The sequence below is a fragment of the Helianthus annuus genome, chromosome 4 (genome assembly GCF_002127325.2).
Source record: "Helianthus annuus cultivar XRQ/B chromosome 4, HanXRQr2.0-SUNRISE, whole genome shotgun sequence".
Lineage (NCBI taxonomy): Eukaryota > Viridiplantae > Streptophyta > Magnoliopsida > Asterales > Asteraceae > Helianthus > Helianthus annuus.
Genome location: NC_035436.2, coordinates 193151375 through 193166066, shown reverse-complemented (window position 1 = coordinate 193166066; position 14692 = coordinate 193151375). Strand labels below are relative to the sequence as shown.

General features: G+C 41.2%; 1 protein-coding gene and 1 long non-coding RNA gene across 3 annotated transcripts; both read right to left on the bottom strand.

The window, feature by feature from the left end:
• Positions 1-227: 227 nt before the first annotated feature.
• On the bottom strand, positions 228-2123 carry LOC110935198. Of its 2 annotated transcripts, none has more exons than XR_004890703.1 (5): positions 1681-2123; positions 1511-1571; positions 1155-1267; positions 952-1027; positions 228-618 (listed from the first exon to the last, which is right to left on the bottom strand). It is a non-coding gene; the product is annotated as an uncharacterized LOC110935198 (long non-coding RNA). The 2 variants fall into 2 exon arrangements; XR_002588941.2 differs by having other exon boundaries at positions 1138-1267; positions 1681-1913.
• A 38-nt stretch (positions 2124-2161) lies between these two features.
• LOC110935200 lies at positions 2162-3811 on the bottom strand. The gene is made up of 7 exons (XM_035989511.1): positions 3667-3811; positions 3270-3359; positions 2909-3165; positions 2735-2803; positions 2573-2646; positions 2232-2272; positions 2162-2166 (listed from the first exon to the last, which is right to left on the bottom strand). The coding sequence occupies exons 3-7, from the start codon at positions 3062-3064 to the stop codon at positions 2162-2164; spliced, it is 345 nt and encodes a 114-aa protein (XP_035845404.1). The 5' UTR covers positions 3065-3165; positions 3270-3359; positions 3667-3811.
• Between the last annotated feature and the right edge of the window lie 10881 nt (positions 3812-14692).

Genomic DNA, 14692 nt, shown 5'->3' with positions numbered 1-14692 from the left:
TTTTATGTAGAAAAGAATTTGATCAAAGCTACAATAACAAATAAAGATAAGGATTTCATAGAAAAACATGGCATGTAAATATTATCATTACTCCTAACACACGTTCTAATTTAACTTTCGCAGGCTATGACCCGATGTGATACAGGGCATGCAACTTTCTTTTTAAATATAACCATTTTAAATTGGCCAGTCCTAACCCGAACACATCTTTTTAAACCAACTTCTCATGTCTCAAGCCAAAATAACTACTTTTAAATTGGCCTATTCTGACACGAAACAATTTTTACCCCAACTTGTCCTGATCCGAACCAAAATAACCATTTATAAGTAGGCTCATTCTGACCCAACAGCCCACCCGACCAGCCCATGAGACGCATTCTTCGGCCAAATCGGACCTTTCACAACCTCGCTATTTTCTTCATCATCATTCCAAGCAATCACTTCATCTCTTATCTCTCCTTCTATTTCACCCACATATTTTACCTTCTTCACACCCTCTTCATCACTTACACCATCATCATCATCATCCTCTTACGGATCATCATCACTACTTGAACCACTACCACTTGGTCTAAGGTGTGCCGCATTTAAGATTAAGGTCTTGCTTAGAGTTGTCATCTTCAAAGCATTTATAGGAAAATGAAGAGTTAATATGAACTCTCAACTTTGAGGTATCTTAGTATCTATAGACTAATTAATGCCATAGCGGAAAAATGAACATGTGTTGATGGGTGAAGTTGGAACGTATTTGTTTGACTCAGAGAAGTCAAACTAAAGATGGTTAATCTTTTTCTTTGCCTCAATTCACATTCACAATTGAAAGCTATATTGCAGCTTATGCTATGGCGACTAAGTTGATTAAAAACAATATTCTTCAGAATGTCCAATAACATTATCTTATGAGATTTATTACACATTCACAGATAATATAGCACCCATTATTTAGTGTACCTTCGGTGACATTGATGCTTGCCCGGTTTGCATCGCTACCCCCAACGCGGTATGAGCGTCGAGTGAACAAATCCACCTGAGAAGGTTTCCACAGCAGTTCATATTAAGATACCTCAAAGTTCTAAGTCCTGTACAAAAAAATTAGACAAAAAGCATTTCGAGCTAAGTCCTGTACAAAAAAATTACCAGCTTTGACCCATTACCTAACTCATCCAATCGAGCCATTTTCCACCTCTACTAAAGACCGAAGGTAGAGAGGACCTAGACACAGTCATCTGTTCCTGTAATGTTTACTATTCTTCCTTGAATTCCAAATCTGCAAAAAAAATTTACTTATGAGAATATAAAAACATTATGTAGTTTTTTTTCCTTCTAAAATGACACTTTTTGACCCGAAACTATTGAACACACTTTTAATCTGGCCCGTTCTGATCTGTTAACTAACCATTATCAAATTAAACCTTTGAAACTTGCAAAACACAAACGACTGTAGCAAGTAGGAACTAATTAAGACTTATTACACTATCATTTAACACTAACAATTAACAATTGTACATACGTTTTGACATTTTCACTGGCGGCCACACTTTCTAGATAGACTCGAAGATCACCATCAGGGCCTGCAAGAAAGAAAGCATACAGTTTTACACAGGTAGGGAGTCCAAAATATAAACGTCAGGATCATAATATCTATTTTCACAAAAATAAGTGAATTATAAAACAACTTACCTAAAGAGTTGTCATTTATATCCTTGTGCGTCTAAGACAGCGGAAAGATTCCAGTGTGCTTCTACCCAATAATGAACGTAACAACATTTGAAACATGTTGTGATATCTATGGTTTTGAGAAGAGATTCTGAAGAGCGGGGTAAGAATGAAAATCTTCACTCCAAAAAGAGTCAGCCAAAACAAAAAACAATCTCTCTAATCACATGAAAAACATACATGGATTAGATTATAGATCAAAAACACTTACCGAAACCATAAACCCTAGCTTCTCAAACCCCAAACCTCAATGTTTCATGTTGTAAATCCACAAAACAATCAGAATCAAACGCTCAATCTCGTAAACATGTTCATCGAACATATTACGAACATAAATCCACAAAACGCCATTTGACTTTCCCCGTCTTCCACTCTCACTGAGATTGAATGTAACAGAACCCATAAACCACAACTGTGAAAATCACAAATTTTGTTAATATTCTTTTTATCCTGTATAAACGTAATAATTCATATTTGAAGCAAATAAATTGTAAAATGTACATATATTAACATACCTGAAGCCTTTGGTATCATTCGTGCTACCACGACAAAACGTCTGCATAAAAAACCCCAAAATTAAATCCATGTATTGGAAAAGAAAGCACAATAATTTATTTGATTAGAAATAAAAAGCTGAAACTACCCAATATTCCCGAGGACCTTTTTTTTTTCCACATATGCCAAATTTATCCAAAAGACCATGTTTTTTTTTGAAAGATATAAATCGTCAAAATTGACAAGTCTATCAGCAGTTCCCCTCTGACACCTAAAATATACCGAATTTAAATTATGTTAAGCAAATACCAAAATTGATTATCGTGGAAGATTTTGCGAGAGGGGGTTGGGGGTATTGAACCTTCTGGAAGGATGATGAGACACCATTAGTTGCATGAACTTGATAAGTGTACCTCTAGTATCTGGTTTAACCATCTGCTAACAAATATGAATATAATTATCAAGCCAATGTAGTCAAATGCAACATGATTATATAAACAGGAAGTACCAAACATGCATTCACCTTGTTTTCTAGAATCATGTCGAACGCAATAAATGTAGCCTCTTCAACATCATATACAACATGTGCAATCTATTGCACAAAGGAAGAATAAAAATAAAAAGTTAATAACTTTTACAAAATGTTCCTTACATTGTAAATATGTGTCTTCAAATCATAAATATTTCTTCAACAAACCTGTCCAGGGTATACCTTTTTCTCCAACTCACTCGTTAGCCGGTACGTTTTCAAGATGGTCCAACAGTTACTTAGCCTGTTCCGACCCAAAATCTTTGTCAACATCTTCATAGTACCAAACCATTCTAGTTTCTTTCTTTTCAATATAAGAACCATCAATAGTTTTTGTACAAAGATTCATAACCGGCTCAGCCATCTCCATCCACCCAACACTATTTTCATGTGCGCACGTTTCCCATTCTTGATCACCCGCCCACCTGACATGATTTCACAAAATAATTACTCAAGATTTGTGTGGTTTTGTAAGATATGCATCAGTACTAAGATATGAGTTTAAAACAACATTAGTTATTAGTTATACCTTATAAAGTATCAGTGATGAGCTGCAATGGGTAGTTTACGGGAAGTTAAGTTAAGACAAAAATCAAGAAGTAGCACTACCGGCGACTAACTGTGATTAAACAACACGATTGAATATTTAGTATAGAATCAACCAAAGATTGTTTGTATGTAATGAAGAGTGTGAGAACGTATGAAAGAAGACAATCACGATGCATATATTAATACAAATAAAATATGTAAAGAACTAAAAACAAAATAAAATGAATGAGACCAAAATTGAAGGTTAGGGTTTTAACCATCAAAATATTTTCGTTTCTTGAAGGTTAGGGTTTTAACCTTCAAAATTGAAGGTTAGGGTTTTAACCATCAAAATATTGCAGAAGTTAACCAAAATTGAAGGTTAGGGTTTTAAGTACCTGTTGTCCACAAATCTCGTGTGACCTTCTTGAAACACGATCTGCAACACCGTCCTCAGCAAAGGTCACAAAGCCGAACCCCATGTGACCAGATCTCTTAATCACATAATTATTGAGAATCAATCAATTTCAAAACTAAAAAACCCTAAACTCAAAAATCACGATACTCACAACAAAACCTGTAGAAATCAAACACCAAAATCCATAAATAGATACAATTGTATGACCCAAAAAAAACGGCGATGAAGTTTTCAGTTAGCGTTTACAGGGAGAAAAGGAGAGAAAGTTAATAAAACACCAAAATCCATAAATAGATACGATTGCTAACCTGATCTTAAATCGGAATTAGGGTTTGAATCGGTGGGAGAAGGACAAAGCGATGAGCAAAATCTGTGGCTATGAAACATTAGGGTTTGTTAAAAATGATACATAGTATCCGAATTAATGTGAGTCGGTGCAATAAAAACCCAAAGCCCGAACCTAAGAAACGGATCCCGCGTCCAATATTTGTTTGTGTATCAGAGATGGATTTCCCTCCTAAACTAAATTGCCACATCAGCCAAGATGACCAAATACAAATGCCACCTAGCCCAAATCCATCTCATTTATATATGTATATAGATAAGTTATTTCAACAGGTTTTTTTAATGGTAAATATTACTCTACTCTACTTTTGACAAGTTATTTTAAACTACCTCTTGCCTAAGGTTTGAACTCAAAATCTCTCATCTACTAGGCATGTGTCTTTATCAAGTAATTAGGCCCTACATTGGCTATTCCCACAATAGTTAACTATTATTTTTTGTCCTTGTGTTATATGGTTATCGTTCAGTTAACAAAAAGACATAACTAATTATGTCACACCCCCAAAATCCACATGCGGAGTATCACCGCTTGGAGGCGTGGCATGACCAGGATCAAGCCATCAATCATATCAAACATAGCATTTAATAATAAAAGTAATTAATGTAGTTCATCATGACATGATTGATGTTTCAAAACCAAACATTGTTTATGTAGCAGAAGCATAGTAATGTAATCTCAAAACAGTTATAAGTTCAGATATCGTTCAGCAACCGTGGTTTCGGTTCATGCTGATGTGGTCTCGAGTCGGGATCATGAGGTCTCGACTCGCAATCTGTGTCGCAACCAAGTGTAACAGTTTTCCTGATTTCAAGCAGATCGGTTACAACATTTATGCAAATCAATTATCACTATCAGTTTCCAAATTAACCACCATCAATTAACAGTTTCTCTTTCAAGCAATTATCGATCAAACAGGATTTCTAGTACTAAATCCGTATGAACAACAACATGAACAACACTTAAACAATTCATCAAGAACCATACAACATTCATACCAATCATCTAGCCATTCTATCAACCGGTTTTTATATAAACAAACATCCAAATCCCGTGAACTAGTACCCGATTATCACATCATCAACAACCATAAAATTAATACATGAAAGCCGATTTACAAGAACATACATACGTAGATCATATAGTTCATTAAATCATCAACCCTAATCATTCAAGTCTAAGCATGTAATCGTACAATAAGCAAAACAATACAAACACTAACCGAGATGTGGAAATCGGTTGAATGGGTGCCGTCGGGTTTCCAAGCAAAACGAGAGAGAGAGAGCAAGTCGCCTAGGGTTTGTGTGTGTGATAATGTGTTTTGTAACAATGAGATTTCTAATCCCCAACTATGGGTGTTTACACGGTTTAGAGGGGTGGGCCGACCCTTACATGGGCTGCCCTATTGTTCGTTTACAAGGTGTGGCCCAAAGGGCTTGTGCGACCGGTTAGCTTTGTGCGATCGGGTTTTAGTGTGTGGTTTGGGCTCGTGCAACACATAACATACATACACACATAATGCACATAAACATAACATATCAAGTATTCATTCAATTAATAACGTTCTCGTAAACACGTATCGTTACACAAAGTAAGTCTAAGGTTCGAGTTGTCACATTATCCCCAACTAATTGGAAATTTCGTCCTGAAATTTGGTATGCACTCACTGAGGAAGCTAGGTAAGTTCAAACGTTCACCGGTTTTCCTGGGGTGTCACGTCCTCCCCCCGTTGATCTGGAATTTCGTCCCGAAATTCCGAAGTAGTAGCTTCATCCTCAGCAGTGGTAGCATTGGTTTCGAATAACTGTGGGTACTTTTCTGTCATCCTATCTTCGCGTTCCCAGGTGTACTCTGGGCCACGTTTGGAGTTCCAACGTACTCGAACAAGAGGGATTCTCTTGTTTTTGAGGACCTTCACATCCCGGTCCGTGATTTCAACTGGTTCCTCGACGAACTGCAACCGCTCGTCGATAGTGAGTTCTTTAAAAGGAATGATGAGGTTTTCATCTGATAGGCACTTCTTTAAGTTCGACACATGAAAGACATTGTGAACTGCCCCGAGTTCAGCTGGTAGGTTTAGCTTGTATGCTACTTTGCCAATCTTTTCTATGATTTCGAATGGTCCGACGTACCGCGGATTTAGTTTGCCCCGTTTGCCAAAACGTACCACACCCTTCCAGGGTGAGACTTTTAATAAAACCCGGTCCCCGACCTGAAATTCCAATGGCTTTCTACGCTTGTCCGCGTAGGCTTTCTGACGGTCGCGTGCTGCCGCCATGCGTTGTCGTATCTGTGCAATCTTTTCTGTGGCGTCCACTACAATCTCTGGACCCGTGATCTGACTATCCCCCACCTCTGCCCAATAGAGAGGTGACCGGCATTTACGCCCGTATAATGCCTCGAATGGAGCGGCTTGTATGCTGGTGTGATAACTATTATTATACGAGAACTCCACCAAAGAGAGGTGTTTTTCCCAGCCGTTGCCGAAGTCTATAACGCATGCTCTAAGCATGTCTTCAAGTGTTTGGATCGTTCGCTCAGACTGCCCATCCGTCTGAGGGTGATATGCTGTGCTCATGTCTAATCGTGAGCCGAAAGATTTGTGCATCGCTTGCCATAGCTCTGACGTGAATCGTGCATCGCGATCCGAAATGATGGATGTGGGCACTCCGTGCCTCGAAACAACTTCTTTAAGATAAACGTCTGTGAGAGTGGAGAACTTATCCGTTTCCTTTATAGCCAGGAAGCGTGCAGACTTGGTGAGTCGATCCACGATCACCCATATGGTATCATTCCCACGCTGGGATCTAGGTAGGCCTGTAACGAAATCCATGGAAATTTCTTCCCATTTCCATTGAGGTATCTTAGGCTGCTGAAGTAGGCCAGCTGGTTTCTGATATTCGACCTTGACTCTCGCACAGGTCAAGCATTTTCCAACGTACGTAGCAATGTGGGCCTTCATACTAGGCCACCAATAAGTAGTGCTGATGTCGTGGTACATTTTGTCCGACCCTGGATGTACCGAGTAGCGAGACTTGCGAGCTTCGTCCATTACAAGTTCGCGTAGACCGCCATAAAGTGGGACCCAAATACGCCCCGTTACATAGTAGGCGCCGTCTGCCTTCTGTTCTAATCGCTGTCGTGAGCCGCGTAGGGCTTCAGCTTTGACGTTTTCTGGTTTCAATGCTTCTATCTGAGCATTTCGTATCTGTGCAGGAAGGCTAGACTGAATCGTAAGCTGTAGCGCTCGCACGCGCTTAGGTAGTGTGTCTTTTCGACTGAGGGCATTAGCCACAACATTGGCTTTGCCTGGATGGTACTTGATGGCGCATTCGTAATCATTCAGTAGTTCAACCCATCGTCGTTGACGCATGTTCAAATCCTTCTGCTTAAGAATATGCTCGAGACTCCTGTGATCGGTGTAAATCGTGCACCTGGTACCGTACAGGTAGTGTCGCCATATCTTAAGCGCGAAAACAACAGCTCCCAGCTCTAAATCGTGCGTCGTGTAGTTCCGTTCATGAACCTTTAGTTGACGAGAGGCGTAGGCAATAACTTTATCCCGCTGCATCAATACGCAACCCAGACCCTGTATTGATGCGTCACAATATACTACGAAGTCATCTGTGCCCTCTGGCAATGAGAGAATAGGTGCGCTGCAAAGCCTATCCTTTAGGTACTGAAAAGCTGTCTCCTGGGGCTCTCCCCAGCGATAAACGACACCCTTCTGTGTCAGTAGTGTAAGCGGCTGAGCAATCTTTGAAAAGTCTTTGATGAACCGCCGATAATAACCTGCCAAACCCAAGAATTGGCGTATTTCTGTCGGGGTACGCGGTGCAGGCCAGTTTCTGATCGAGTCTACTTTGGATGGATCGACATGGATCCCATCCTTGTTCACTACATGGCCTAGAAAGTGGACTTCACGAAGCCAGAAGTCGCATTTAGAAAGCTTGGCGTACAGCTGTTCCTTCCGAAGGAGTTCCAAAATAAGGCGTAGATGCTGCTCGTGCTCCTCCTGACTCTTGGAGTAGATCAGGATGTCGTCGATGAAGACAATGACAAACTTGTCAAGATAGGGTTTGCACACCCTGTTCATAAGATCCATAAATACAGCAGGCACGTTCGTTAACCCAAATGGCATGACAAGAAACTCGTAGTGACCGTAACGAGTTCTGAAGGCTGTCTTGGAGACGTCCTCATCCCGGACTCTCAGCTGATGATACCCTGACCTAAAGTCTATCTTGGAGTAGTAACTCGACCCTTGCAACTGGTCGAATAAGTCGTCGATGCGTGGAAGAGGATAACGGTTCTTCACCGTTACCTTGTTGAGTTCACGGTAGTCGATACACATCCTGAACGTACCGTCTTTCTTTTTCACGAAAAGTACTGGAGCTCCCCATGGCGAAGAGCTTGGACGAATGAAGCCCTTTTCCAAGAGCTCTTGTAGCTGCTTTGACAGTTCCTCCAATTCTGATGGAGCTAGGCGATACGGTGCGCGAGCTATGGGTGCTGCTCCTGGAGCGAGCTCGATTTGAAATTCGACCTGACGGTGAGGCGGTAAGCCAGGTAAGTCTTCAGGAAACACCTGAGGGTAATCGCGTACAATTGGAATATCCTCCAATTTCTTTTCCTTTGCTGATGCGTCTGTAACGAGTGCCAGAATGGCAGTGTGCCCCTTTCGTAAGCATTTCTGAGCCTTCAAGAAAGAGATGATGCCAACCACAGCACCACTCTTGTCGCCTAGAACTTCAAGAGGTTCCTGACCCGAACGAGGAATGCGAATAACCTTCTCACTGCGTAAGATTTCTGCCTGGTGTTGGGACAACCAATCCATCCCAATCACGACGTCGAAGCTACCCAAAACTATGGGAATGAGATTGATAGAGAAAGCTTGACCAGCTAGGATAAGATTACAACCCTGAACTACGTGCGTGGCTTCTAGAGTTTTACCGTTAGCTAACTCTACTACATGTTTGGTGGGTAAAAGTGTTGGTGCACGTTTTAGCAGTTGACACATTTTCACAGACATATAGCTTGTATCCGCACCCGAATCAAACAAAACAGTAACATAAATATTGTCGAGGAGAAACTTACCCATAACCACATTGGGATCGTTCACTGCGTCACCTCGACCTAGCACAAAAGCGCGTCCCCTAGCCTCGTTGCCATTATTGTTGTTGTTCCCACTGTTGTTGTTCCCGTTGCCCTGGTTATTGTTGTTGTTGCGGTTCTGGTTCAACTGAGGGCAGTCGCGTTTGAAATGGCCTTCAGCCCCACACTGGAAACATCCCCGGTTTCCACGCTGTGGCTGCTGCTGCTGATTCTGTGGAGCTGGTTGTTGTGGTTGCTGGTTCTGATTTGCAGGACGAGGGCTCCTACAGTCTTTAGCCTCGTGCCCCACCTTGAGACACCTTTGGCAACGACCCTTGTTGCATGGGCCGCTATGGTGCCTGTTGCAATTGTGACACTTGGGGTGAAATCCCTGATATCTTCCCCGTCTATGACCACCAGAGGATTGCTGACTGGGACTCTGGTAGTGGTCAGTCTTCTGTTGCTGAGCTTGAGACTGAACGGATGCTGAACCTTTACTAGAATCTCCATCCCATTTTCTTTTGCTGTCGCTAGTAGTAGCAGGAGTAGCTGAAGGAGTGACTGTAGCAGTAGCGCTGACACGCTTAGGCAGTTTATCCTGATCTACTGCCTGGTCGGTGATGCGATGAGCGAGGCGCTGAATTTCCTGGATGTTATCGAGATTAGCCGAGGTAACATGGCTCTGGATCTCTGGCGCCAATCCCTTGAGATACATCTCAATGCGCTTGTATGGAGGGTCCACCATAGTTGGGCACAATACAGCCAGCTCATTCGACCATTTAGTATACGCTTCGATCTCTGACCCAACCATTTTCAGATTATACAGCTCGTCTTCCAGCTTGTGAATATCTTCCCGCGTGCAATACTCACGCTTGATGAGTTCCTTGAAATCGTTCCATGGTGTGGCGTTAGCAGCTGCCAACCCCAGAATTTGCACCTGCGCATTCCACCAGGTTAGCGCGATTCCTTCCAAGGTGCCAGTTGCATACTTGACCTTGCGAGCCTCAGGGCACTCGCACATTTCGAATACTGACTCTAGCTTTTCAAACCAGTGGAGGAGTCCCACTGCCCCCTCTGTGCCGCTGAAGGTACTTGGACGACAGTCCATGAAGTTCTTAAAGGTGCAAACTTGCTGCGCTGGTTGACCTATTGTGTACGAATAGGACGAGATTAAATACGAGAGTTACTACAGGATCTAAGGATCCTAGTACAAATCTATACTGCAGGGTATACTACCTGCTTGAGCAGCTGTAAGTGCCGCAGCAACTTGAGCTTGAACGAGAGCCTCTAGCTGGGCTTGAGTCATGTTAATTCTTCCAGACATGATCTTCATAGTAAAAAGTAACGTAAATGAGAGTGGTTCGCTGATGTGCGTTAGGTGTAATATTATTTTGATGAGTATTTAAGCCCTTTTTACACTTTTAGCCAAGTTTTAAATTTATAAAACACGATATTTACTAACACTAAACACACATATGGGCAAGTGCACCCATCGTGGACGTAGTATAGTGTTGGTAAGATACCGAGGTCGTCCAAGGACACAAGAGCTTTTAATACCGGTTTATCCTCAACGTCTAATCAAATCAAAAAGGTTAGAAAAATGTTTTAGACTAAGAAAAATAAAAACTAACTAAATGCTGAAAATAAAAATAAAATAAAAACAGATAGACAAGATGAATCACTTGGATCCGACACGTGTATTAGTATAACCTTTGATTATTTTCGCACTTTTGCACTTGTTTAAGAGATTATCTTAGTTATTGTAGTAGGCCCCTCTTTTGAAGGCGACGTTACCCTCAACCCAGTAGTTTGAGTCAGCAAGGATACAATCCTAAAGGGTCGGATTATTGAAAGATAATGAATTAAGTTATTAATGCAAATTATGGTAGGCCCCGCTTCTGGCGGTGACGTTACCCTCGGCTAAGTAGTCTGAGTCAGCAGGGATACAGTCCTAAATAGCCGGGTTATAGTATTAATAGTAGTTAACTTATGAGGGGGTCAAAGAGTTTGGATCCCCGCCATCCAATACCTATGGGCATTGAAGGAGATCCTACTAAATTTGACCCAGGTCCCAAGCAGGACCTCTAAACGCTGAACAAGGGCAAGACCTTTACAAAACCGTTCCCTTAACCCCCGACCAGGTAGCCAACATACCTCCATATAGACCGTGGAGATATGAATGGTGAAAATCTTTTATTTTATATAGACAGTAAAATAACGCCAAGACACCACGGACAAACGATAAGGAAAGATCACCTTCAACATAAGTAACTAGTTATTAAAGTCATTAATACAAAACCAAATAAAAAGTGCAAAAGATTAAAAATAAAAAGTATTATACTAAACACTTGTCTTCACCAAGTGATGTAAGAGACTTAGGCAAACATGGCCTTGATTGTCAAGAACTCTTACGATCAATCTTGGATCCCGAGATGACTCACACACTCTACGATGGACAATGGATGATGGTGGTGGATGATGGTGTTATGGTGGTGGTGGGTGGTGGATGAGGTGTGAGAGAGGTGGTGTGCCAAGGGATGAGAGAGAATGAAGCAAGCTCCTCTATTTATAGGCTGAACAGAAGGCTGGACACGGCCCCGTGTCCGCTGGACACGGCCCCGTGCCCGCCTGACACTCTCTCTCCTCATTAATTGTAATTGCGAATTACAATTAATGCGCCTGCTGTACTTTCACCACGCCCCCGTGCTCGCTGGACATGGCCCCGTGGTGGGCAATGGAAGCTTCTACTGGTTTGTCTTTTCTGCTGCTTCCTGGGCACGCCCCCGTGTTCGCTGGACACGGGGCGTGTTCAGACTCTGTTTCTTCCTTTTTGCTTTGGGAGGTGCCGTTGAAGGTCCGGGCAGTCTACTTTTGTTCCTTTTCTTGTATTTATGGTAGAATTAGTGGTCTTTTTGCTTCTTTGTGATTTTGAGCTCATTTCATCCTGAAAATACAAAAGGAAGACAAAAACACTCTTTTTCCAACATTAGTACTTAAAAAGGGTTAGTTTTATGCCTTAATTGATGTGTTTTATATGTTGCATTTTACACACATCAAATACCCCCACACTTGAACTTTTGCTTGTCCTCAAGCAAAACTCTTTAAATGTGGCTTACACTCCCAAATGGAATAGGTAGAAGAGAAGTTTTTTAGCTTGTCCTAGAGTGTCGGGAATCCAAGGTTTTTTATAGGCTTTATTTTTATTTATTTACAATCCTATTCGTTATGATTTATTTTGAACTTTTCATAAGATAAATTACTTATTTGGGCATAGCATGCCTTATTAAAATTCCATTTATATACAAGTTCACATACCTCACGGGAGATCACTCAACACTCGGCCGAAGGTGTATATTTTAGTGAATCACTCGAGAGCGGCACGGAACTTACGTCTTTCCATAGGCTTGCCAAGCAATCAATCCTCCTCCTTTTTAACTTTTTACCTTTGTAAATATCAAGAGGACTTTTTGGGTGAAGGCTTGGGTTTAAAGGTGGGTGGTTGGTTAGTGGTTAGTAAAAAGGGTGAAAAATCGTAACAAGCGTCGGTTTTCGTGAAGTACCTTATTTTTAGTGACTTTTTATTTTGAAGTATTTCTCCAAACAAGCTTTTATAGCTTTTGTTTGTTTTTGACTTCATCATCATCATTTTTTTTTTTTTGATGTCACATGAAAGGGCAAGTTGACGAAAAACCGAGCTTGTTACTAAAATAAAGGGTGAAAAAAAAAATGAAAAAGGTTTTTGGTGGGTAAAAATGGTTTTTGGGGTAATGAAATGAAAGGTTTAGGCTCAAAGGGGTTTTCTAGGGGGATTTTGGGTAGGTAAAAAAAATGAAAAATAATGGTTTTGAAAGAAAAATAGTTAGTCCTAATGCCTCCATCATTTACTTACTTGGGTTTAAGTTGGTAAGGACCGGGAATGTATCGTCGTGGCAAGTTCTAGATTTGTAAGGACCGAGCGGCTATTCACACAAGAAACGAAAAATGAGCATTTGATCTAAATATGTGTATTTTTATGCTCAATAAAGGCTCAAAACTCACTTTTGTGGGAATGGGTTTTTAATGTGACCAAGCATATATAATCGAATTTTAAACTAGACTTGTTATGCCGTTTCATAATTTTCTTATGTTGGTTCCTTTTTTTATCACGACGCTATCGGTTGTAAACTTGTAAAAATATAACCTTTTTTTAGAACTTGTTCTTCCCAACTTAAACTAAGACAAGTAAATAAAAAAATGAAAAAGTTTTTGAAAAAATTTGGGGTGTTTAGCGGTTCCAATAGAGTTTTGTGTAAGGCTTGTGTTTAGGATTTTGCAAAATTTCAAGGTTTTAGCATCCCCCCCCACACTTAAATTACACATTGTCCTCAATGTGTCCAAAAATAATATTTTTGGTTGATTAGAATGCATAAAAGTATGTTAAAAAGCAAAGATTTTTGTTACTGGCATCCTGGACACGGCCCCGTGTTCACCGGGCACGGCCCCGTGGTCAAGTGCCAGTAACAAAAATTTCAGAATTGAAACAGAAGCCTGGACACGGGGGCGTGTCCGCTGAACACGGCCCGTGTCCAGTTACCTGAACTGGGTGATTTTTCTGCAGGGGCTCAGCACGGGGCCGTGTTGGTTGGGCACGGCCCGTGTTGAGCCTTCTGTAATGGAGATTTTTGTCGGGTTGCTCTGTTCTTCGTGCATGGTTCCATTTTTTCTCGTTCCCTTTTTCATCCATTACCACCATGAGTGTGTTTTATTCTGCAAAAATTAAAAGATTAAACTAAACTAAACTAAGGATAGATCCGCGGAATGCCTCCGTGGTGCGCCACGTTTATAAGGGTCCTTGGCTAGACCCGATTTCTGGTCATATATCTTCTGAGTGGAGTGCCTTGCTTCCCAAGTTACACCGTCGGAGAGCGGCATCCAAGCTTGAATCAATAACCTTCATGTAATTGACTGGGTCGTCGTCCTCTATTTTCTTCCCAACTCCGAACTTCACCTCATCGTCCCCATACCTCAAAGTCAGTGTCCCTTCATTCATGTCTACCACTGCTTGTGCTGTGGCAAGGAAGGGTCTCCCTAGGATAAGGGGGACCTCGGTGTCTTCCTCCATGTCGAGTATGACAAAGTCAACGGGATAAACGAATTTGCTTACCCTTACCAAGACATTCTCGATGACACCTTGTGGGAACTTGACTGATCGATCAGCGAGTTGTATGCTTATTTTTGTAGGGCTCATGGTTCCCAAGCCAAGCCTTTTGAACATTGATGAGGGCATGAGGTTAATGCTAGCCCCTAAGTCGGCCAAGGCATTGCGAACGGGTGATTCCCCTATTTAACATGGAATCGTGAAACTTCCGGGATCGATTTTCTTTTGGGGTAGTTTATTGAGTACGAGGGCAGAGCATTCTTCGCCTAAATTAACTAATTGCAAATTTTCAATTTTCTTTTTATGTGTAAGGAAGTCCCTCATAAATTTAGAGTATTTGGGCATTTGGGTTAGGACTTCGATAAAAGGAATATTGACATGCAATTGTTTTAACAAACTTTCGAATTTTGCGAATTGCTCATTGGTTTTTTGACG

What these genes read in the sequence shown, in the direction of transcription:
- LOC110935200 (XM_035989511.1), bottom strand. Translation starts at nt 3,064, where the DNA reads ATGGTTCTTATATTGAAAAGAAAGAAACTAGAATGGTTTGGTACTATG. An exon ending in AAAAGGTATACCCTGGACAG is followed by an intron (nt 2,804 to 2,908) that starts GTTTGTTGAAGA and finishes TTTGTGCAATAG; the next exon opens with ATTGCACATGTTGTATATGA. An exon ending in TCTCATCATCCTTCCAGAAG is followed by an intron (nt 2,273 to 2,572) that starts GTTCAATACCCC and finishes TTTTTTATGCAG; the next exon opens with ACGTTTTGTCGTGGTAGCAC.